Source organism: Rhinopithecus roxellana, chromosome 11, assembly GCF_007565055.1.
Source record: "Rhinopithecus roxellana isolate Shanxi Qingling chromosome 11, ASM756505v1, whole genome shotgun sequence".
In the NCBI taxonomy this organism is placed as follows: domain Eukaryota; kingdom Metazoa; phylum Chordata; class Mammalia; order Primates; family Cercopithecidae; genus Rhinopithecus; species Rhinopithecus roxellana.
The window spans coordinates 115,026,209-115,052,103 of NC_044559.1; the positions used below are offsets into that span (position 1 = coordinate 115,026,209).

The following is a 25,895-nucleotide window of genomic DNA, read 5'->3' on the forward strand; positions in this document are numbered from 1 at the left end:
GCATGTGCCTGTAGTCCCAGCTACTCTGGAGGCTAAGACACGAGAATCGCTTGAACCTGGGAGGCAGAGGTTGCAGTAAACCGAAAGTGGAGTGATCATAGCTCACTGCAACCTCAAACTCATGGGCTCAAGCAATCCTCCTACCTGAGCCTCCTGAGTAGCTGGGACTACAGGTATGCGCCACCACACTAGGCTAATTTTTAATGTTTTTTTCTGGTAGAGATGGGGTCTCACCATTTTGCCCAGGCTGCTCTCAAACTCATGGCCTCAAGCATTCCTCCCGCCTCAGTCTCCCAAAGTTTTGGGATTACAGGCGTGAGCCACTGTGCCTGGCCAAGTGTAGGTTTTGAAGCATGAGTGGTATATAATACAAAGTGAAGGATTCATCCTACTGCTTGCTGTGGGGTACAGGGAAAATACCCAGATAAATTGTTCTCACTGGGATTCATGAATATCAGAGAAGTGGCAAGTATTTAAATATCTTATGGGTTATGAGCAATAAATTGGTTTATATTGAGTGGCTGATAAATATTAGAACTCAAAATTAAATGTGTACCTTAAATTTACTAAATTCTAATAAAATATAAATTAATATAAAGTAACATTGGAAAACAATTATCAAACTATTTAAACCACGCTGAAAGAATTGGGAAGGAAGTGGCACACTTAGGTTAATGCAAATTAACTTAGTCCTTTTAAGAACAACATGTTATTGGGAGCTACAAAACTCTTCATATGCTTTGACCAAGCAATCTCATTCTTCAGAAATTCATTCATTGGAATAAACAAAAAAGAAGCCCTAAGTATGTAAGTATGAAAGTATTCAATTTAATGCCCCCCCCTTCTTCTTCTTCTTCTTCTTCTTCTTCTTCTTCTTCTTCTTCTTCTTCTTCTTCTTCTTCTTCTTCTTCTTCTTCTTCTTCTTCTTCTTTGTTTGAGGCCATCTCATGCTGTCACCCAGGCTGGGGTGCAGTGGGGCTCACTGCAATCTCAACCTCCTGGGCTCAAGCTATCCTCCCACCTCAGCCTCCTGAGTAGCTGGAATTATAGGCACGCGCCACCACGTCCTGCAAATGTTTTGTATTTTTTGGAGAGATGGGGTTTCGGCATGTTCCCCAGGCTGGTCTCAAACTCCTGGACTCAAGTAATCTGCCCACCTCGGCCTTCCAGAGTGCTAGGATTAAGGCCGGAGCCACTGTGTGGGACTCGTAACACTGTTCTTAATATAAGAATCTGTGACCAGCTATTCCCAATAAGAGGGGGATGGTTAAATGAACCATGGTTCACTAACTGAATAGAACATTTACTATTATCATCACATTGTATGAATATTGTAAATAGGAGGATGCACACACATTTGTCTGTAGCTGGTGCTTAGTAATGAAGGGAATGACAAAAGCACCTGTTCTTATGATTATGACTATGCGTGTATATAGTCATGCATTCATTCTAGCAATTGTTTTGATCACTGATTGTGTAACAGGTGTTGGTGCCAGGTACAGGAAACATACTGAGGAAATGATATGGTTTCTGCTCTCATTGACGGTCACTCAGCCGCAAGGTAGCTATGGGAACAAATGGAAAAGTACGGAAATTCACAAAACGCTAATGGAGGACAGTTAGGCAAAGATGAAGGGAAGGCTTCGTAAAGGAGCTAACATGTATCTACAGTGGAGAAATCACTTGCATAAGGGTGGAGGTACTAGAAAGTACTTAAACATTCTTAATGTCTTTATTGAGATATAATTCTCATACCTTAAACGTGCTCATTTAAAACATACACTTTAATATAATTTTTACTATACTCACGGAGTTGTTTCTGTGTGTATGTGGTTTGTGTGTTTTTTTGGTTGTTGTTATTGTTTGTTTGTTTTTTGAGACGGAGTCTTGCTTTGTTACCCAGGCTGGAGTACAGTGGTGCGATCTCGGCTCGCTGCAACCTCCACCTCCTGGGTTCAAGCGATTCTCCTGCCTCAGCCTCCTGAGTAGCTGGGATTACAGATGTGCGCCACCACCCTTGGCTAATTTTTGTATTTTTAGTAGAGACGGGGTTTCACCATGGTCAGGCTGGTCTCAAACTCCTGACCTCATGATTCGCCGCCTTGGCCTCCCAAAGTGCTGGGAATACAGGAGTGAGCCACTGCGTCTGGCCACTCACGTAGTCTAATACAAACATCACTGAAATCTAAGCAGAACGTTTTCATCCTCTCAGGGAGCACTGCATTTTTGCTCTATTAAATTTCTCCCAATGTTAAATGTTTTTCTAATAAGGAATTAAGATGTAGAGACAGAAACCTCTGATGTCTGGCCACAATAGGGAAGCTTATGTCACATGTGAAATAAACCAGAATTATGCCATCGTATCTTTCAGTTTTAATTTTATTAGTGACAAGGTAAATAGGTACATGAAAATCTTCACAGATATCTACACATATATTTAAATAAAATAAGAGTTGAGTTCTAAGAATGCAGTTTCAGTGGTGACTAGTACATATTATTTTTTGTATAAAAATCTCCAAGTTTATAACACTTAATTTGCCCTTATTCTTGTGTCTTAAAACCCAGCGACAAGAATTTAAAAAGGGAATTATTTGAAGAGGAATACAGATAGACCCTCAGAGGAGAATAGCACGTTATGAATTATGAAGGCAATCGGCAATGCTCTAACTAGAAGCAGATAAACTCTGTGTGTTCTCTGTCGTCAGTATGTTCTCCGGGCAGAACTGATTGCTGGAAGTTTTGCCTGACCTCAGTTTCCTCCCCTCCTCCATTTGCTTCCATATTTTATTTATTTATTTATTTATTTTTGAGACAGAGTCTTGCTCTATCACCCAGGCTGGAGTGCAGTGGCGCAATCTCAGCTCACTGCAACCTCCGCCTCCTGGGTTCAAGTGATTCTCTCTCTGCCTCAGCCTCCCAGGTAGCTGGGATTACAGGCAACTGCCACCATGCCCAGCTAATTTTTGTATATTTAGTAGAGACGGGTTTTCGCCATGTTGGCCAGGCTGGTCTCGGACTCCTGACCTCAGGTGGTCTGCCCATCTCGGCTTCCCAAAGTGTTGGGATTACAGTCGCGAGCCAACGCGCCAGGACTTTGCTTCCATATTCTAAAGGGCAGAGGGCCATTGCGCTTGCGCGCACGCGTACTGTGCGCAGCAGCCTTCTGCAATTCCCATAGGTCGCAGTGCCTGTGGGCAGGTGGAAGGTGCCCGTCCCCCTGGAAAGGGGCCATCTTGGCTGAGACTCTGGGATGGTGCAGTTCACTTTGGAGCCTTCGTGCCTTGCTTCATTCTGCGTCTCAGTCTTCCTCCCGGCATCTCTAGTTCCTCCCAGGTATCCGCATAAACTATCTCAACAGGGGTCTCTGTTTATGTAGCCCTAAGAGTTCTCAGTTCCTTCACAAATACTGGCTTAAAGACAAGGGGTGCATTTTTTCAGGGATCTTTTAGGACCCCAAATCCCGAGGAGCTAATCTTTATTGGTCACAGATCAGCCAGGATCACCAGAGTCAAGGCATTACCTGGAGACAGAGAAAGCCGTCTGCCATCGCTCATATCATATCCTATAGATGGCCACCTACTTGTAAAACTGGCTCTACCTGGAGGACTAACACCAAGGACCCCCAGAAGCTGGTGTGGACACCCCTTAAATTCTTTGAGGCAAGTTCGGTGCTCATCCATAGTCAGCCACACAAACCAGCTTTGAGCTCCTGACAGACCCGAAACTGCTACCAGGACAGTATTCAATTCAAAGGCAGGAAGAACATGAACGGCACCAGTGCGCTCGTCCATGTGCCTTTCATTTGCTCCTCAATGAAGTTCCGCAGCTGTAGCCAAATGGCTCCTCTCCAGGTTATGGCATGACATAAAATTTAGTGTCTGTGAGCTTGGCTCATCTTTCAAATAAAGCGTGATTGTTGAAATCGGGACACAAAGTTTTCCAACAGCTTTGTAAACTTAAGGATTTGGGTCAGCTTGTTCTATCATACTTAACGTTTAGGAAATTAATTAAAAAAAATAACGCCAGTGTAAACATGCTTCAGATACATAGGTCTATAAAATATTGCACATAAAAATTTGTTCAGTATTTCTTCATAGTAATTTTTCATTATTAAAAAAGGATACAAAATTGTGCAGACTACCTATACATTTGGCTGGTCAATTTTACTTCAAAAATGATAATATTACATGATTATGAATTATTTACAAGAGTTTTAAACATAAAAAAATTTGTGATGGTTAAATTCAAGATGATGGGAAAATAGCTTAAATAAAAGATTATTCTCCAAAGTTACATATTATAAGGATTAGCAGTAAAAATAAGTAATAAAGTTGAAATAAGCAATTTTAAATAAAATCTTTAGGAATCAGTTTTCCCAGTTTGGCTCATGCCTGTATAATGTTATGTTTTGTCTAAGTTATAGTCAACATATTTTCTCTGTGTATACAAGTACAAGGCATAGCAGGAAAAATAGGTATTTAATCCCAAGCTAAATATCTGTAAGAAGTGTTGCTTCTTACAGACATTAAAAATAATGTTTACCCATATTGTTAAATTCCTTTTTAATTAATGAACTCTAGACATTTTACCATTACTTTTAAACACTCCAAAGGGTAGAGAGTTCATGTATTAACTAAGTCATGAAATTCATGTATTAACAAAGTCAATGGAAAGATATACAAGGAAATATAAATGCAACATCTTGCAAAGCTAAATTAAGCAGATGTGAGTCTCTGGATAATGTGAATGAAAGGAATTTCAGATCGAAGGCAGCAAGGTATTAAATAGAACTGATTCCTAATGCCAGTCTTCCTTTCCTTAGCACTGTCTAAATTCTGAAGAAGCTCTGCTAAATGAGTTATCTGCACACGGTGGTTGTTAAGAGGAAACTGAGTGAGTGATTTTGAAAACTAGCCAACCAAATCTTAATTTCCAAATTCTCTAGATGACAGATTCTCAACCTAGAGATATGGAGAATAAATAAATAAATTTTCACCCTCACTCACAAGATTATTTTTGTCTTTTCAAAAGTACTTTCACAGTACCAACAACATATTACTTGTCTCCCTGAGCCACAATGTCCTTAGAAATGTTTCTTTTCCATAGGGAGGTGTCAAATGTTCCATTGGATACAGTAGTGTTGGACGGTGCGGTCTTAGTTCTAAGTTCTATAGTAATTCAGTCATTTCACCTTAGTTCACCTTGTAAATTCTATCGTGATTCAGACATTTCATCTCTGCAACTTATGCTGGATTGATCTGGACTGCAACTTACGTTCCCATACCCATTTCAAAGTGTCTGCCAAGTACAGAACGATTAAAGCAAAAGAAAATCTTCCACAATTGCCGATGGCTTCTCCAGCGTTGGTGTTTCCTTTTCCAGCAGGGCTCAGTGGGCACCCATGACAATTTCTCCAAAGTGTGGTGTAGATGAGGTGATGTTTCCAGGGTCCCCTCCATTTCCTGGGTGACTGTCAGGTATCAGAAAGCCTTGATTTTTAACCTTCATGTTCTTTTTCTTTGAACAGGACCCGTGTTTGAGGTCTTTGGTCTTTTTTTTTCTTGTCATGCCTCGGGGGTCTTGTCATTTGTCAGCTGTTCCCTGTCGGTCATGTCCTCCTGAGGAGGTCTGGCTCTGTCAAAGAATCCACACTGTAAAGGGAAAGGTGGGCTATAAAATCACGTCATTCTGGGAACCTGTGAAACCCCTCATTCAAAGAATTTTCACTTTATGTATTTTTTTTCTTTTTTTTGAAACAGAGTCTTGCTCTCTATCCCCCAAGCTGGAGTGCAGTGGCGTGATCTTGGCTCACTGCAACCTCCACCTCCTGGTTCAAGCGATTCTCCTGCCTCAGCCTCCAGAGTAGCTGGGATTACAGGCCTGCACCACCACACCCAGCTAATGTTTGTATTTTTAGGAGAGACAAGGTTTTGCTATGTGGCCAGGCTGGTGTTGAACTCCTGACCTCAAGTGATCCATCTGCCTCGACTTCCCAAAGTGCTGGGATTATAGGCGTGAGCCACCATGCCTGGCCCTTTATGTATTTTCGAAGGAGCCTGGAGCTCTGTGCATATAATCAGTTCATTTCTCCAAATTAGGAGGCGTGAGCAGAGTGTTTGTTACTTGTAGAGAGTTTATTGCATAGGGCAAGGTGAGCAGGAGGGCAGAGTGCTCACACCCTTTCTCCTGCCCTGCAGTTGCAGTAGAAGATGTCCCTTTCATACAAACCACTTATGGACCTTGGATACTTTCCCGAGATCACAGGAATGTGTCCCAAGGATTTCCCACATGCTTACTGGAGCAGAAGCACTAACTACTGACCAGGAAAGGGAGATTGTCTCCTAAAGAATCCTGTCGGCTGCTTTGGGATGGATTATAGGAAGAAGTGAAGAGATGGCCACACATCCCTCCGTGCTTGGTGGAACAGAAAGCATATATAGAGGGAGAATCGATTTGTCATTTATTTCAATGCCAGAACCAGGTAGGCACAGAATCTTCGTGACTTTCCAAAGATTAGCCAGCAACTCAAGGAGGAGGTGACTCTAGAATTTTCCTCCTCTTCAGTGTCAAATTAGTACTTTGCCAAGCAAACTATATTTTTTCCTAGACACCTGGAACCTCAATTTTTTCTTCTGTTTCTCATGTTGGAAGCCAATTAACTGGGTTTGGCTTATAGACATTGAGTCATCTCTCTTTCCCAGAGCTACTGGAATATCCTGTCAATTGGCACACATGATTGTGTCTTATACTCATTGGAAATACAGTTACCATGAGTGACAGAACAACACAAAAGTCCATTCTAAAGGTATGTCATAGACCACGTGGGTGTAGGATGGCACAAACAGCTGATAATTATCAGAAACGCTATTACTTAACTCAAAGTCAAGGTTTTCTCAGTTTATATGTCTATTAGCCATGCTGCATATTGTTTCAAAATAAAAATGCACTATGATTTTAGGGAACACCACACAGTTATAAAAGATGTGACTGGGTTAATTACTCTATAGTCATGTAACTGGGACGTCATTTCCATTTTGGAATGGAAGGCTCTGTGAAACCTGGCAATTGTTTAGGGGCCAGAAATTAATTCCTATTGTGGGCTTTTAGAACAAACCTCAGTAAAACACATCAAAGACTAAGTTCAGGCTTCCCAATGGAGACAAGCTAATTGGCAAGATGAAAAACCAAGCACAAGCATCCTATGACATGCACGATCTATTTGGCCTCGTTAATAGCTGAAATAAAAAATCAGAATTGACCTATATTAATTGCATCTGCATAGTGCTTATAAAAAATCTCAAAGGATTGATGATAGGGCCATGTCAATAAAAAGCTTACGATCTTGGTTAATTAAACAAGAAAAAGAAGTCTCCATTAGAATATTATCACTCTAAGCATACTGGAAAAAAGATCACAGGTCTTAGTTAATACAGCCTAACTCTCTATATATTTATTTACAAGAAATCTCAAGATGAAAGCAACACTAAGCACCTCCAGTCATCTTAAATGTCAGCTATATAAACATATTAAGTATGCCAAAGCAAACAAGACATGATTTTCCCTTTATATCCTTCAGACTGTTCAAAATTTCCAAAAATGCCTCCATAATTGTCTTTTAAAATCCCTAACTATATCCCCCTAAATTCCCTCAACAGCCCCTCTAGTTTAAAAGGAAAATAAAGTAAATCAACTTACCTTCCATAAAGCTAAGGTTAAAATGGCCAGAACCAACAATCCAAGAAGTATTGCTAGTATTATTACCCATAATGGGATTGAGAAGGAAACATTCGGAGTTGCCCAAATAACTGATGTCTTAATCTGAAATGGAAAACAAAGCAAATGAGCTCTAATGGGGAAACTATTTGGTGAAATAAAATAGTAATTACCAATACAATACTGGAAGTTGATCTGAAAGGATCCATATGACAACTGAAATTATCTAGGGGATATTTGAAAAGTAGCACTAGAACATGAACTCTTAAAAGCTAGCGCGTTCTCAGATCTGCTTCGTTCTGTAAAATTCTAATGAGAGATTTGGTGGGTGGGTGGCTTCAAGTCACAAAAACCCTAGAATAGAATTGAGTGGGTCAGGAATCAACAAGTTGGAAAGGAATGGCCATAACTTGGGTTGTACCTTCTACGGGAACAATGGCAAAAAGTAGACCCACTAAAAAACTGAATGAGTCTGTCGACCATGTGTCTCCTTAGAACTCAGCTAGCCTCACTGAGAGAGGTAAGCTTGTGAATAACCATGAATCCTTGGAGAGGTGACACTTGGAGTGGAGTGACACTCTGTCTCCCAGGCTGGAGTGCAGTGGCATGATCTTGGCTCACTGCAACTTCCACCTCCCAGGTTCAAGTGATTCTCGTGCCTCAGCCTCCCCAGTAGCTGGGGTTATAGGCATGTGCCACCACACCCGAGTGTTTTTTTTTTTTTTTTTTTTTGTATTTTTAGTAGAGACGTGGTTTCACCATTCTGGCCAGGCTGGTCTAGAACTGACCTCAAGTGATCCACCCACCTGGGCCTCCCAAAGTGCTGGGATTACAGGTGTGAGCCACTGTGCCCAGCCGCTTCTGTCTTCTTAACTAGAGTTGAGCACCCTGATGGTGCCCTTCTCAGCTTGTCTTGGTTTTTATTGCTCCTTCCTTCTTGATGTGCATCCCCCATGCAGCAGACACTGATGACTCAATTCATTTGATTCTCCAGCCCCAAATGTCATTTATATCTACACTAATAAAGGAATCGACAGAGGAATAAGATAGGGAGGGAGTCATTCCACCTTGACAGGAACATGCCAAGGATGTGACAGATGTTCTTCATGAGAAAAAGGCTGGCCTCAACCTACTCATCATTACATTTTCTTCCTATGCCTGTTAATTTTCCTCGCTAGGCATTATTTCATCTTATCCTTATTTTATCTGACACATCAGTGTGAAGCATGACAGTCCATCACCACGGTGACATTACGTACACCCTGCTCACCGCTGTTTAAAGACAAGACACATAGTTCATATGTTGAAGAAATCCATTTCAAAGACCCACCGTGGTTGCAATGCCACCTGGATGCTGCAGCCTAAATAATTTTTTCTGAAATGATCTAAGACAAATATTACACATTCTCATTCATACATGGGAGCTAAAAAAGTGGATCTCATGGAGGTAGAGAGTAGAATTGCAGTAACCAGAAGCTGGCATAGGGTGGGGAGGGCTGGATGAAGAGAGGTTGACTGACAAACATACAGTCAGGTAGAAGGGATACATTCTAGTGTTCAGTAACACAGTGGGGTGATTCTAATTAACAATAATTTATTGTCTAAAAATAGTTAGAAGAAATTTGAAATGTTCCCAATACAAAGAAACAATAAATGTTTGAGACAATAGATATCCTAAATACCCTGATTTGATCACTATACATTATGTTCATGTGTGTTTCAAAATATCCCATGTACTCCACAAATTTGTATAATTATTTTTCAATTGAAAATAATTCTTTGCATGTACACAGCTACATGAGCAAATCAAGAACTAGATTATTTCTCTTTTTATGTACCATTCTTTAATTACACCTGATGACATGTATGAAATTACTGCTGAATCCAAATATTTTACTGTACTCAGAGAAGGGGTATGAAGTGGTATTTTAAGATGAACTTAACATTGCTTGAAGTGGACTTACACAGTTTTGATAATGAGAATTTCAGAATTTTGGAACTGAAAGGGACAGTAGTGATCATCTACTCACAGGCCAGTTATAATGACCCCAGGAGAGAGAAATCTGGAGCCATGGAAACTTCCGAGGTTTCATGTAAATGTTACTTTCTCATAACCCCCAAGTCCATTGAGGACACAATATAGTTTTAGTCCCTATTTTGAGCATGTGTCAGAGCTCACCAAAATTTTCTAATAGGTAATTCAGGGTGAGACAGGCAATGGATCTTTCCTCTCCTGGTTTACCTAATTAATACCTTAAGGCTGGGCACAGTGGCTTATGCCTGTAATCCCAGCACTTTGGGAGGCCAAGGCAGGTGGGTCACCTGAAGTCAGGAGTTTGAGACCAGCCTGGGCAATGTGAAACCCCGTCTCTCCTAAAAATATGAAAATTAGCCAGGTGTGGTGGCAGGTGCCTGTAATCTCAGCCACTCGGGAGGATGAGGCAGGAGAATCGCCTGAACCCGGGAGGTGGAGGTTGCATTGCAGTGAGCCAAGATGGTGCCACTGCACTCCAGCCTGGGTGACAGAGCCAGGCTCAGTCTCAGAAAAAAAATAATTAGTATCTTAATTTGCTGCCTACTATTTTATGTTAAACAGAAAAGAGTTCAAGTTTTATAAGTTAGAGAAAACACAAAACATGCTAAAGGAGTTGAAATAGAGGCTCTTCAAATTGTTAGCTTAATAAAAAGAAATGGAATGGGCTTAGTGGATACCCACTGAGTACTTTGCTAGGTGACTTTGCCACTTGGTTATTGCAGGTTTTGATGTATCATCTATAAATCTGGTGTATCTATAGAAATAAGCAGAGAAGGTCACTTACAAAGAGCTAGTAAAGACATTTGAAGTTTTTTTTTTTTTTTGTAGCAGTGATGAAAAAGTACAATGAAAGTGTGAAATTGATGAGGATATGCTTCTTAGGGTCTTTTGAAGCAGAGAACAACTTTATAGGGATAGTTACAGAACTTACTGGCTTTTTGTTTACATTTGCTCCCAAAGAGCCTGAAAACAGGGTCTTTAAAAAGTCTGTGGGAAGATGATCCCCATGCAGTGATCACAAATTCGGAAATTCCCTTTCAGTTCCCAAATTCTGAAATTCTCATCATCAAAACTGTTGCCGGTCTGCTTCCAGTAACATTAAATTTGTTTTAAAAAAAATACCACTTTGGGCCAGGCGCGGTGGCTCATGCCTGTAATCCCAGCACTTTGGGAGGCTGAGACAGGTGGATCACTTGAGGTCAGGAGTTCGAGACCAGCCTGGCCAACATGGTGAAATCCTGTCTCTACTAAAAATACAAAAAAAAAAAAAAAAAAAAAAAAAAATTAGCCAGTTGTGGTAGTGGTGGTGGTGCACACCTGTAGTCCCAGCTACTCAGGAGGCTGAGGCAGGAGAATCACTTGAACCCGGGAGGCAGAGGTTGCAGTGAACCAAGATCGCACCACTGCACTCCAGTCTGAGCAACAGAGCAGACTCTGTCTCAAACAAAACAAAACGAAAAAACAAAAAACACTTCATACCTTTTCTCTGATGTTACGATTATGAATACCATATACATTTCCTACATGTCATCCTATGCAATTCATTAGCAGAAAGGAATACACAGAGTTTTAAAAGAAGGCAACCTCTGAGTGACTCTCCTCCCATGCCTGCTTTCTGCTTTCCTGGTTCTTTTAACTGTAGGATGTCCATATGATACCGAGACTGCCCAATCTTCTCAGTCTAAAATGGGTGCAGCTGCAGAGACCTTCCTTCACCCTTGATGCTTTGCTAAACTTATGTAGGCTTTTGCAGCGTAGTCCAGAAGTCACTACAGTAACAACAGTGGAAATATAGAAAACCAACAACAGCAACCCAGGGCATTTCATCTGGTGTCCAGTGCAGAGGAGATGCTGACTCTTACTGGAAAGAGACAAGGAGCCAAAGGTAATTATTCAAATAACTGAATAATTTTTTTTTGCTGCACTGAAATGATTCAATGTTCAGACATATTTCTCCGAATCAGGCAACCTTGTCCTTGCCTCTGCACACATCATTAGAAGAGTCACATATATGTCTCGGCAAGAGAGGTTCTTCTGGGAATGGAGCAATGGGGAGTCATGTGACATGGTCATGTCTCTAAATCAGTAAATGGCAGTGGGGAATCCCATGTGCAGGTGGAAACCAGTAAAGCAAAGCTTTTCCTGAAACTCCATGCTCTGTATAAACTAGAGACTTGACCGCACAGGCAAGCTTAAGAGAAGATGACTTAACTGATCACTTTTACAGGACCAAAGTTTTTTTTAAATATGTGTTAGTGCTGTGGGATTGCAGTCTAGTTCTGGGGAAAGCTTGGGCAAGAAAGAAAATGTTGACAAACACCAAAACTTTGTTGTTTCTAATATCTATATTTGTCTCACAGCTCATTTTGACAAGCCTACAGGAAGCTTAGATAGAAGTAGCCATTAGATAATAAATAATGAGGAAAAATAAGTCACAAATGGTAGAATTTCTCATGACTAAACACTGACATATACAAAGAATCTTTCATTCATTTCAAATAATATTTATTTATTTTTGGAGACAGAGTCTCACTCTGTTGCCTAAACTGGAGTGCAGTAGCATGATCATAGCTCACTGCAGCCTCCAACTTCTGGGCTCAAGCAATCCTCCTGCCTCAGCCTCTTGAGTAGCTAGGACTACAGGCATGTACCACCATGCCTGGGCTCATTTCAAATAATATTTATTAAACACCCTGTGTTCTCTGAAGTTCTGTAGGTATTATCAGCTTCAAGACGTAACCTCGCCCTTAATCAGCACTGCCCAATAGAAATACACTGCAAGTCACAAGCGTAATATAAAATGTTCTAATAGCCACATTACAAGGAGTAAAGGTCCAGGCACAGTGACTCATGCCTATAATCCCAGCACTTTGGGAGGCCTAGGCGAGCGGATCACCTGAGGTCAGGAATTCGAGACCAGCCTGGCCAACATGATGAAACCTCGTCTCTACTAAAAATATAAAATTAGCCAGGTGTGGTGGCACACATCTGTAATCTCACCTACTTGGGAGGCTGAGGTAGGAGAATCACTTGAACCTGGGAAGCGGAGGTTGCAGTGAGCTGACATCATAGTGCCACTGCACTCCAACTTGGGTGACAAGATCGAAACTCTGTCTCAAAAAAAAAAAAAAGGAGTGAAAACAAGCAGAGGATGTTAATTTTCATAACATATTTTATCTAACCCTAAATATCAACTATTATTTATTAATGATAAAACTATTACCCTTTCAACATGTAATTGGTTATTTATTATGAATCATCTAATTATTTATTCATGATGAAACGATTATCATTTTAATATGTAATTCATATGAAAATACTCATAATTTACATTTTTTTACTAAGTCTCCAAAATCAATGTGTATTTCACATTTGCAGCACATAACAATTACTAAATTTTTAATGGTTAAAGTGAAATGTAGTCCTATGAAAGTAATACAACTGTGTTTAATGGAAAAAATACTATCTACTGCTTCAGTTCTTAAGTTTACATTGAAATGTGTGAAAATGAAATAAAATCACAAGTTCTTCAGTTCCACTAGCCAAGTAGCTACCATCCTGGACTGCATAGTTCTAGAACATTCTGTATAATTTCACACAATGGTGAGATGGCCTGAACTACCCAAGTCTTTCATTATAAGATTTTTTTTTTTTTTTTTTCCGAGACGGAGTTTTGCTCTTGTTGCCCAGGCTGGAGTGCAATCTTGTGATCTCGGCTTATCGCAACCTCCGTCTCCCAGGTTCAAGAGATTCTCCTGCCTCAGCCTCCTGAGTAGCTGGGATTACAGGCATGAGCCACTGTGCCCGGCTAATTTTGTGTTTTTAGTAGAGATGGGCTTTCACCATGTTGGTCAGGCTGGTCTCAAACTTCCAACCTCAGGTGATCCACCCACCTTGGCCTCCCAAAGTGCTGGGATTACAGGTATGAGCCACCACATCTGGCCCATTATAAGATTCTTGGTAGACTCAGGGCAGAAGACAAAGCATATTTAGGACTAAAGGTTTACTTTCGGCACAGGGGCTTGTGATGAGATATTTCAATTGCTTTAAGAAAGAAGTTTCATGTTGAGTAATTGGAGTACTTAAATTTAGGAAAAACTATTCAATCTTGTGCCAGCTAGTCAATAAAATATTTTAATACAGTTTTATTTATCAAGAACTTCTAGCTATTTTAAAAATAGCTTTAAGTAAGTTTAACAAATCACTTTATTATAATTATCTGCAATTTTAGAAAGTAGTATTCATAAATTGTAAGTGGTTTAGATTTTCTTAAAATGATTCTAAGTAGGGAACATTTAATCTTACCTTCATCATGTCGTAAATCTTGTTGTTTTTTATTATGGAAGAAAGACCATAAATAAACCTTTAATACGCCTACATTTTATTGTGGACATTTATGATATGTTTTTGTATATTTTGACAAAAAATACCAAAGTATAAGGAAAAAGCTCCCTTGTATTTGCAACGGTAATTAATGTTGACAGTCTCTATTTATGTATCACAAAATCTTGTGTAAACATACTTCAGTGGGGTCAGAAGAATGTTTTAAATAAACATACGAAGACACCCTACCTACACTGCCATTTAGAACAAAATAATCACATGAAGTGGACTAGCTGAGCCCACATTTTGACAACATTTAAACAGCTTCCCTGTGAGACAAGCAGTTCCCATCATAACTTTCAACTCCAAATAATTGTTTAATATAAGAGTTCTATATTAAGGTACTGAAGTTTTGCTAACAATTCTGAAAACCAAATGGGTTCACAGTTTATATACGAGTTTTTAAACAAATATTTTCATGAAATATTTTGTAATAACCACCTTTGGAATTACACTAGACAATCCCACTTTCTGCTAGATGTAAATTATAGAATTGGGGGTTACTTGTGTGGCATGCAAAGGCCAAAGTTCCCTGGTGAGCCAAAAAAGTGTTCAAATAATTGAATTTCAATTTCTTCTGTTGCAGTATAATGATTCAGTGTTCAGGCATATTTCTTTGAATCATGCAATCTTTCCCTTGTCTCTGGACATGACAAGCATCATATGACATGAGGAATTTTATTTGTTACAAACACAGATACTATGCAAGCAGCAAATGGGAACTGTGATTTTCTTCCATAAGTAAAGCTAATACAGGCCTGAAGAGATGGCTGAATTATGACTATGCTGAAAAGGGAGTAGGAACAAACTAATCATCACACAAAAAGGTCTAGGAAAACAAGCAATTAGTAGTTAGTCTCATTTAGAAGAAGGAACAAAGAATGACTTTCCTCAGGGGCAGATCAGAGCTCTGATGCTTCTCAAACCACCAGTTCCAATGGATTCTGCCACCTTAAAGCAATTCCCTTTCTGCTGGGCTTTTTTTTTTTTTTTTTTCCTTTTTTGAGACAGGGTCTTGCTTTGTTGCCCAGGCTGGAGTGCAGTGGTGCGATCTCGGCTCACGGCAACCTCCGCCTCTCAGGCTCAAGCAATCCTCCTACCTCAGCCTCCTGAGTAGTTGGGACTATAGGCGAGCATCACCACGCCTTGCTAATTTTATGTTTTTGTTGTTGTTGTTGTTGCTGTTGTTTGTTTGTTTGTAGAGGCAGTGTCTCACTATGTTGCCTAGGCTAATCTCAAACTCCTGAGTTGAAGCAATCTGCCTGCTTTGGCCTCCCAAAGTGCTGGGATTACAGGTGTGAGCCACCCTCTTGGTCCTGCTGGGTTCCCTTCGAGAGAAGAATGACAAGACCTTTGAAAAGAGCTCACTATAAAACAACGTCTGCCAGCTCCACTCAGAGTTCTTCTCTCACATCACGCCACAGTAAGGCAGCATTTCCCTGTGTGCTGCATAGCTAACTTTGCACTGGCAAGGTCTTCTCCAGTTGGTCAGCTATGGGAGACTTGAAAGTGTTTCCGTTCCTGGATCTTTTTCCAATAACCTTTACATAACTGGTGTGGTAAATCACCTACATCAGATAAAAAGTCTTTTTTTTTTTTGGCAATTCAATAATAGGGTGGCAGGGCCGGGGAAAGCATGTATCAGATTATTTTGTGGATCTTTTGAGATGAGTTGAGAACAGCAGGCTGTCACCTATGGCCAGCGCTGAAAGATGCAATCCTGTTGATGGAATCAACCGTAACATGTGTTTCTGTTAGGGAACAGGTGCTTGGAAAAAACAAAACGACTTAGATTTATTTCCCTTAGAGCTATAAGCCTTTGAACATTTTTAGATGACACTTCTATATTAAAATCCCAAAGCCTGTTTTCTAGGTTGAACATAAATCCAAAATACAGAGGACATCGCTGGAAAGAAAGAGAGGTGGTGTAAATGAAGAAAGATGTGGCTGTGCTTGCTTTAAATACCACCGAAGTTTACTGAAATATTTTGACTATGCACATATCTATCTGTCTTTTCTTTTTCCTTTCCTTTTTTTTCTTTTTCTTTTTTTTTGAGACAAGGTCTTGCTTTGTTGCCCAGGTTGAGTGCAGTGGGCACGATCACAGCTCACTGTAGCCTTGAACTCCGGAGCTCAAGTGATCCTCCCACAACTGTGCAAATCTTAATTGCCGTTTTCAATTTGGACTTACCGGACTTAGCCAGAGAAGGGGAGACATTTTGAGAGGTTAGTCTCATTTATTGAGATTTCAGACTAACTTGTTCCAGGTACAGTGCTAGAGCTTTATACAGATAATCTTACTGGGCTTGTTAACGATTCCATCAGGTGGATGTGGTGGACTGTCTCAGAGAGGCAAAGTGACTTCCCAAAGGTTTCCTAATTAGAGCAAGGCAGGGCCAGGATCAAGCCCAGGTGACTCTATGTTGAAAACCTTGGATTTTCCTCTAGGCCACCTGCCTGTGCTAGAAGCTCTCAACCCTGGCTCCGCTGCAGAATTGCCCCTCATAAGACTTTTAAAGCACAGTGTCAGGGTCCCATCCCAGACCTACTGAATATTTGCGGGGAGGTCTTAGCATGTATGTACTTTTTAAGTTGCATGAGTGATGATTCTGCTGCATTCTCAGGGTAGAGAATCACAAATCAAGTGGTTAATTTAGATAACTGAAAGTAGACTAGGTTAGAAAGATTCAATGTTACAATTAAGTTTATGATCTAGGCTAGAAAGAGATGACAATAGTATCAACTCATCTACCATCCAAAGCAGTGCTTCTCAAACTTGACCATGCCTAGGAATGCCCTGACGATTTTGATGAAATGCAGACTCTGACTCAGTGGATCTGGAGAGGTCTGTTTCTGCAGGTCTAAGAACCTCCCAGGTGATGCTGATGCCATTGATCTGCAATCACATTTTGAGTAACAAGGACTGGGGGACCAAGAGTTCAAGCTGTGGATAGGAAATATCCACTGGCTACCAAGGGATGAAGGTGGAATTCTAACACTGTTTTTTTGGAGCATTATGTTTTTCAAAAGTCTCTGACCACCTTCACAAATAACTGAAAAGGCAGAGCTTTGGTGGTGGTGCCTGCTGGTCTCGTCATTTATTCCTTCATCCCCTTTGCATGGCCTTGCCGGGTTGCAGAGGATGATCAGAGTTGTTCTGTGGCAGATATTTGGGTGTCAGTAATGTTTAGTAGTTTCAGTTTTTAATAAAGACATTTCGGCCGGGCACACTGGCTCATGCCTGTAATCCCAGCACTTTGGGAGGCTGAGGTGGGCAGATCACAAGATCAGGAGTTCGAGACCAGCCTGGCCAACATGGTGAAACCCTGTCTCTATGAAAAATACAAAAAGTAGCTGGGTGTGGTGGCAGGTGCCTGTAGTCCCAGCTACTCAGGAGGCTGAGGCAGAAGAATCACTTGAACCCGGGAGGCAATGGTTGCAGTGAGCCAAATCGTACCACTGCACTCCAGCCTGGGCAACAGAAAGAGACTCCTTCTCAAAAAAAAAGAAAAAGGACATTTCATTCAATTGAAGATCAGAGCAGACTTTTTTATTCCCTTCTAGGTCAAAATTAAGGTTCTTTGCATAGCAAGAAAAAATGACTGTCCAAAGCCATGCGACTGCTCCATGGCCTACTCTCCCTAAGAAGGAATTTCTTCTTCTTACTTGACTCACCGTGCTGTTTAAAATGAAAGAATCAGTACGATTTAATTGTAATGATAACTGCTATCTGAATTTCTCTGAACAAAATGTCTTCATTTAAAAATGGTATTAGTTCTGCCCTTTAATTTTCTGGGGTAGACATTTATATTGAAATTTCAAAAACCAGATCAAAAGGCACTAGGAAATTTCCAGACTAATGTTAAGAAATTGGTGAGCTAAAGAGGAAAATTTTTGTCAACTCAATGTAAACACTAAAGCCTAGCACAAGCTAGACAGTGATTAAAACAATCATTTCAATTACATTATTTGTGCCTATATATATTTAAAGATACTCACTGCTATGCTTCCTTCTGGGAGTTTTGCTGGCTGGTCTTTATAAGGCATCTTCTTAACTTCAAAGGACACCAGGGATGCAAGAGCATAGGGATCATTTTTTCTCTGAAAGTAAAAGTATTTATTTAAATATATTTCATATAAAGTTTTTAAGAGTTATACTGGCAGCCACCCAATTATTTTTGGTGTTTTGCATTTCAAGGCAAAATTTCATGCTTACTTTTTAATTTTCTCTTTCTTTTAACTTTTTCCTCCCATCCAAGCATTCATCCATCTACCCACATCCATGCATCCACGCATCCAAGCATCTAAGCATGAATCCATCCATCCATCCAAGCATCCATCCACATCCATCCATCCATCCATCCATCCATCCATCCATCCATCATCCAAGCATCCATCCATCCATCCTTCCAGACATCCATCTATCCAAGCATCCATCCATCCGTCCATCCAAGCATCCATCCATCCATCCGTCCATCCAAGCATCCATCCATCCGTCCAGGCATCCATCAATCCTTCCATCTATCCAAGCATCCATCCATCCATCTATCCAAGCATTCATCCATCCATCCATTTATCTTCTTCCTATTTCTAAGGAGAATTTGTCTCATTAATAAAAGACTGTGTATAATAAGGTTAAAACAAAAACAAAAAATCAGAGTCCTAAAAAGGAGCAAGCAAAGAATTAATATAGTTACTGCTAGTGAAGGACAAAGGAGAAACATGATGGATTACAAAACTTTTATCAGATAGAGGGAAATGTTTTAGGAGAGAAACTGGTAGTAAGTTATAAAGAAATGTATTGGCCGGGCGTGGTGGCTCATGCTTGTCATCCCAGCACTTTGGGAGGCCGAGGCAGGCAGATCACCTGAGATTAGGAGTTTGAGACCAGCTTGGCCAACATGGTGAAACCCTGTCTCTACTAAAAATCCTAAAAAAAATAAAAATTAGCTGGGCATAGTGGTAGGTGCCTGTAATCCCAGCTACTCAGGAGGATGAGGCAGGAAAGTGGCTTGAACCCGGGAGGCACAGGTTGCAGTGAGCTGAGAGCACGCCACTGCACTCCAACCTGGGCAACAGGATCAAAACTCTGTCTCAAAAAGAAAAAAACAATTGTATTACATTTCACAGATTACACAAGACTCCCAGCAGGGTTTCTCGGCCTAAGCACTGTCAACATTCTGAATTGGGGTGGGGGTGGGGGGACCTGTCCTCTGCATTGTAGGATGTTTGGCCAGAGTCCCTGGCCCCTGGCTAGATGCCAATAGCACCCTCTCTCAGTTGTGATAATCAAAGATGCCGGCCGGTGTGGTGTCTCACGCCTGTAATCCCAGCACTTTGGGAGGCCAAGGCGAGCAGATCATGAGGTCAGGAGTTCAAGACCAGCCTGGCCAACTGAGTGAAACCCGGTCTCTACTAAAAATACAAAAAATTAGCCGGGCTTGGTGGTGGGTGCCTATAATCCCAGCTACACAGGAGGCTGAGGCAGGAGAGTTGCTTGAACCTGGGAGGTGGAGGTTGCAGTGAGCCGAGATCACGCCGCTGCATTCCAGCCTGGGCAATCGAGTGAGACTCCATCTCAAAAAAAAAAAAAAAAAAAAAAAAAAGAAAGAAAAGAAAAGAGCCTGTAGTTACGGCCAAGTGTCCCCAGGGGAACAAAATCATCCCAGTTAAGAACCACTGACCTACAGCCAAACAGTGTTTTTAACAGAGCTTCTCAGCCAAAGCTCTCTTTGTTTAATTGGATCTCATATTAACTGTTGATAAAAGTCAACGTTAGAACATTTAAGAGTGACTCAGGAAGGCTGCTGGGAGAACTGAAGCTTCTGTGGCTCTCTTCTATTGGATACAATGGTTAGCTCCACCCAGTGCTGGGTCCTAACTGGCTCCTGGTGGCTCTTGAGACCCAAATGTTAATGATTTCAAGACTTTTCGGTTTCGGTTGTCAAACAGAGCCATTATTACAACTTAAATTATACAAATGTAAACTTAAGTAAATTGTATTTCTAAAAAAAGCGTAATAAATACTCAAAACCACATGCTTGCTATTTTATTACATTTGACTATGATCTGTGCTCAGGATGTGATTTATGCCTATTGTATCTGCAAGAGGAAACTCTACATAATGGTGTGGGACCTCATCTCTTCCCAGCTCTGTATTCCGTGACAATCGTGGTGGTGACTTGAAATCAGTGGCAGATGCTATGCATCAGGGCTCTTTTTCCTTCCCAGAGAGTAGTTAGTAAAAATCTACCAGTACATCACTGTCTATAATCCAATGTTGGGCCTCATGAGTCCAGTCCAACAGGTTGGACTGTAATAATTTTGCTTAAATATTTTTTACAAAGTTCTTTTTCCCCTGTGGCAGAATTTTTTTCTCTATTAGATAAACCCTTTTTTTCTCTACATGGTAAGGGCAGGATATAGTATGTAACTTTTATATATATGTAACTTTTATATACTTAAAGTTACAATATCTTTGAACATTTCTCTCTTTCTACTCCTACCGTCCAGAATAAACAACTCTACTTATTTGGGAAAACTCTTTTTTGGGTGTTATTCTAATGATCTCTTCTCTCTTAGCATTTCCATTTTAGCTAAAAGTTGGATTTTTGTTTGTTTGAGAAGTGTTTTTATACAATTCAGAAACTTTTGCTCATAAAATCATGGGTGTACCTGGTGATTTCAATCTAATTTCCTTGCCATCCTCACTGGTAGAAACAAGAGAAATTCTAGTAATGAGATCCTGTGTGTAAGGATTATAATTATATTCTCAAATGTGTTTCCATGCTCCCAAACCTCCAGTGAGGAAGCTTTCTTTAATCTCCAAGTTCAATAAAAAATTGATAGAAAATATTACCACTCTTGAAGTCATGTCTTTGATAAATAGTTTGAAAACTGCATCTCTGCATCAAAATTTTTCTAGATGGAATGCTTCTCTCTTACAGATTCTGCATTTATAAATATGCAAGTTTCTTAATGCATCATAGATAGCATTTGAACTCTGGGATGTAAAATGTGGATTAACATGTTTCTTTAAGGGAATTTTCTTTCACTTCCTTTCTTTGCCCTTCCTGCTGTTGGCTGCAGTTTGATTTCTCATATTTTCCATTCATCATATTACCAATCTTTTTTTTGAGATGGAGTCTCACTCTGTTGCCCAGGCTAGAGTGCAATGATGCGATCTCCGCTCACTGCAACCTCCACCTCCCGGGTTCAAGTGATTCTCCTGCCTCAGCCTCCCAAGTAGCTGGGACTACAGGCAAGCACCACCATGTCCAGCTAACTTTTGTATTTTTTTAGTAGAGTCAGGGTATCTCCATGTTGGCCAGACAGGTCTTGAACTCTTGACCTCAAGTGATTCTCCTGCCTCAGCCTCCCAAGGTGCTGGCATCACAGGCATGCGCCACCACGCTCAGCCTCATCACTAATCTTGACTGTCATTTCTGGTGGTTGCTGAACTTCAGACATACCTGAGATCAGGCTCAGAGATTCTGATTCAGCGAGACTGAGATGAAACTGTATCTGACATATTTTTTGGAAGGCTCACATTGTTGTTTAATTTTTCTCTATTGCTTTTCTCCCCAACTATATGATACAAACATGGAAGGCATATTCCATGGAATATAATGTCTGTATCTTCTACAGAACCTAGAACAATGTGCTCAGGAGAGCTTAATCAATACTGGATGTCTGACCACATGAATGAAGGGTGAATGAAAACGTCTAATGCTTTGGTCAATTTGACGACCCTCTCACTCCAAGTACCATCCATTTGATGGCAATTATGAAAGATCTTTCCATTATTGAATTGGACACCCTTTCTTTTCTCCCTTTAACTAGAGTAAGCAGTTCAGGAAGTTGTAAAGCGTGGTAGTGATATAAAATAAGGGCTACAGTTCTTGTGAAGGGGATATTGACACGCTCTTACCTCCTCAATCGAATTAGCCGTGTGCACGGATGTAGCCTGGGGCGCTAGCAAATCATAAGGTAAGCAAACAGCATGTAACACCACCTCTCCTAGATCAGTCTGTTCTTTGTTTTAAATGCATTCCCCAAATGCAAGGTTTCTTCCACTCTTTTTGGAAAGAAAAAAATGCATCTTCCTCACTTTTGAAGAATGCTCTGGAGTTCCAAGGAATGGAAGACGTGGTTTATTAGACTGATGAGCAGCCTCAGCATCAAAGATACCCAAGTCCTGCGCTATAGGTCAGAAGCATGGCACAGGTGAGTATTTAATAACTTATGAAAAGCAATTATGGGCAGAGTTGTAATAGTGATTCCACATCCATAGTTAAATGCTTCCAGTCATGCTCTTTATATAACAATAGTATTATTCTTATGTTCAAAATAATCCCCTCTCCCATACAGCAATCTACTCATGTAATAGCAATCACTGCCATATTGTAGGCAATTTAGGATTGAAAAACCAGCTGGGGTTAATAACCCTTGGCAACACTGAGGACCTTCGTCTTGCCCCAGCTGGCTATTAATCCCCAGAAAATGCCTTGCTCCTCTGTCATTACCGCATCATTTAAACCGTGGTTTGTAGCTCACTGGCTGTCTCTACAATGCGCTTTTGCACAGTGATTTGCTTATAGGCATGGTACCAATAAATGTAAGAGTTGGTAACAAATGGAGGAGTTAGCGACCTAGTGTGTCGGGCAACGACACAAGCTCTCCCACTCCCAACTTCCAGCTGCTTAGTTTCTTCCCAATAATTATTTTTAAGCACATATCCATTTTATGTAGCCCATTTTGAAACACTCAATATTTACCAGAAACCAAACCCTTTGAGGTGACAAAACCTAAGGAATTACTGGCAAAACTTTCACCTGTAAAGGAAATTTCTATTTCAAGCAACAATCACAGAACAGGGGACCATTTAGGATTAACCTACATACAGTCTGTTTCTGACCAATTTGCATGTTCGTTACATGGACAGAAACCAACATAATGCAGCAAGTCATGTCCGCCAAGAATTGTAAACTTTCTAGCCTGGGTTAGGAGGGCGGAAAACGTTTCCCTCTTCCTGGGTTGTATGACAAAACTGTTAATAGGCCCCAGGAAACAGTCTCTTCTTGGAGAGAGAGAGGTTATAATAATGCATTCCTCTTTAGCATTTGGCACCTGACACTGACATAAGCAGAAACCGTGGCAGTGCAGAAATCTGGGCTAAGGATGAGCACACAGCGACTTGTACCTGTCTTTCCCATATCTCTGGAAGTGATGCTTTTCCCTAGGACTGCAAAATGTTGCTACAGATTCTTCTTTTCTGACTCTGCTTGTGCTAAATATTTATTGTTCCCAAAGCCCCTCAATTACTACTGACTTTTTGCAGATATTGGGTCTTCTTTAACAGAAAAATGAAGATGTAATTTTCACTTGATCGGCCTCCTACCACAGTAGAATGTCGTGCATGGAACTGAAGTGTGTGGGCTAAAATAGTAACTTTCCCCTACACTCTAGTGTCGTAATGATAGGAGTCCTGCCTCATTGAAAAGTTGTTCTCCCTCATTTCGGTAGGATGTGATGCTCAAAGTAAAGGAGGAATGTGTTGTTGTCATCTAGATTGTATAGACTTGGGAATTCATTAAAGCACCTCTCTTCCAACTCTTGGATAAAAAGTAACAATTGGCTGGGCACAGTGCATCATGCCTGTAATCCCAGCACCTTGGAAGGCCAAGGCAGGAGGATCACTTGAACCCAGCAGTTTGAGACCAGCCTGGGTAACATAGTGAGACCTCATCTCTACAAAAAATACAAAAATTAGCCAGGTGTGGTGGCATGTGTCTGTAGTCCCAGACAATCAGAAGGCTGAGGTGGGAGGAACCTGGAAGTTTGAGGCTGCCATGAGCTATGATTGCACCACTGCACTTCAACAGAGCGAGATCTTGTTTCTAAGAAAAAAATAAAAAGCAACAGCCAAGCAATAGAGTGATTATAAGCAAATCAACTAAATGCAAGTGGTTCAGTCATCCTGGGTATTCAGTTAAAAAGTTCTATAGCTGGCCGGGTGCAGTGGCTTACACCTGTAATCTTAGCACTTTGGGAGGCCAAGGCAGGCGGATCACCTGAGGTCAGGAGTTCAAGACTAGCCTGGTCAACATGGTGAAACCCCATCTCTACTAAAATACAAAAATTAGCCGGGCATGATGGCGGGTGCCTGCAATCCCAGCTACTCAGGAGGCTCAGACAGGAGAATATCTTGAACCCAGGAGACGATGGTTGCCGTGAGCCGAGATCATGCCACTGTACTCCAGCCTGGGCAGCTGAGTAAGACTCCACCTCAAAAAAAAAAAAAATCTATAGTTATGAAAATTGGCACTCTAGGGAAGCCTATGTCACTTAAGTGGAATCTAATTCGAAAAGGCCAATGACAATTTTCAAGTTTATGACAAATTGTTAAGGTGTTAAAATGGCATCATTTTTGTTGTTCAGTCTTTAAAGAAACTGTAGTGCTAATAAATGTGTGCCAACAAAATAATTAAATGATAAAAGACTCAGATGGCAATTTATCATGAGGAGGCTAACACGTGGATTCTCTGAATTATTAAATTTAGAATTAGCTTTTCTTTGGACTCACATTTCCAGGTAAGGTTTTTTAAACATTTCCTTAGAAGAACAGGGAACGGACAGACTGGTTATAAACTATACAAAGATCTATGTGCAGCATTTCTGGAAGATACGTTGCACTCAAATATATAGGATATTTTGCAAAGCTTCTGTGGGGTGTGTGCTTGCTTCTTACATTTCAACTATAAAATAGAGGGAATCTTGCCTCTCTTTTCCTTAAAGTGAGAAGGAGTTTGTGACTGGCTCTGATCATGGAACCTACCTCAAACGAGGCAACAGAAATCTGATTGAATGTCACTAAGGGTCTCTGGTCTCTGTCTCAGTAGATGAAATAAAAGGTATCAAAACACCTCATCCCTCTGAGTCTGTCCCCTAGTTGTGTCCAAGAAGCATGGTGAGTTGCAGCCAACATTATTCATCACCATGTCTCTCCCCCAGGTTAAGTCTAGATAAATTATGTCAGCATTTTGTACTACTCAGACATTTGACACTATCTCCCCTTTGGAAGTGGAACAGAAGCTGAGCCAGTACGATCCAATACTGCTGGTCATCATTTTGGGCAGGAAATACAAGAACAATCATGACTCTTTGGACTTGTCTCTGTTCCCTGAGATCCTGAATTGTCTACCTTATGGAACTGAAAAGAATCAAATTAGGGTGTGGCTCAAAGATAAAAGGCAGCCTAATTCTTATTTATTTTTACTGATATCTATTAGTTGCATGCATTTTGGAGGTACATGTGATATTTCGGTACCTGTACGCCATGTGTAATGATCAACTCAGGGTAATTGGGATATCTGTCACCTCAAACATTTAGCATTGGGAACATTACTGATATGATTTGGCTGTGTCCCCACCCAAATCTCACCTTGAATTGTAATAATCCCCAGTGTCAAGTGTGGGGCCAGGTGGAGATAACTGACTCATGGGTGATTTCTTCCATACTGTTCTTGTGGTAGTGAAGAAGTCTCACAAGACCTGATGGTTTTATAAATGGGAGTTCCCCTGTACACGCTCTCTTGCCTGCCGCCATGTAAGACATGGCCTTTGTTTCTCCTTTGCCTTCTGCTATGATTGTGAGGCCTCCCCAGCCATGTGGAACTGTGAGTCCATTAAACCTCTTTCCTTTACAAATTACCCAGTCTCAGGTATGTCTTTATTAGCAGTGTGAAAACAGACTAATACAATT

The 25,895-nt window shown here is 40.7% G+C and overlaps 1 protein-coding gene across 2 annotated transcripts in view; it reads right to left on the bottom strand.

The window, feature by feature from the left end:
• Window positions 1-2,363: 2,363 nt before the first annotated feature.
• The window catches only part of ITGA8 (integrin subunit alpha 8), a 200,988-nt gene continuing 177,456 nt past the window's right edge, over window positions 2,364-25,895 (bottom strand). Inside the window, exons 28-30 of one of the 2 annotated variants that reach the window (XM_010365605.2) lie at window positions 18,131-18,232; window positions 7,696-7,818; window positions 2,364-5,651 (exon numbers count right to left, since the gene is read on the bottom strand). In XM_010365605.2, the coding sequence (XP_010363907.1) occupies window positions 5,565-5,651; window positions 7,696-7,818; window positions 18,131-18,232 (312 nt within the window). In that variant the 3' untranslated portion in view covers window positions 2,364-5,564. Of the gene's footprint in view, window positions 5,652-7,695; window positions 7,819-11,570; window positions 11,610-18,130; window positions 18,233-25,895 lie in introns of those variants that run through there. The other variant, XM_010365606.2, reaches the window with a different exon arrangement.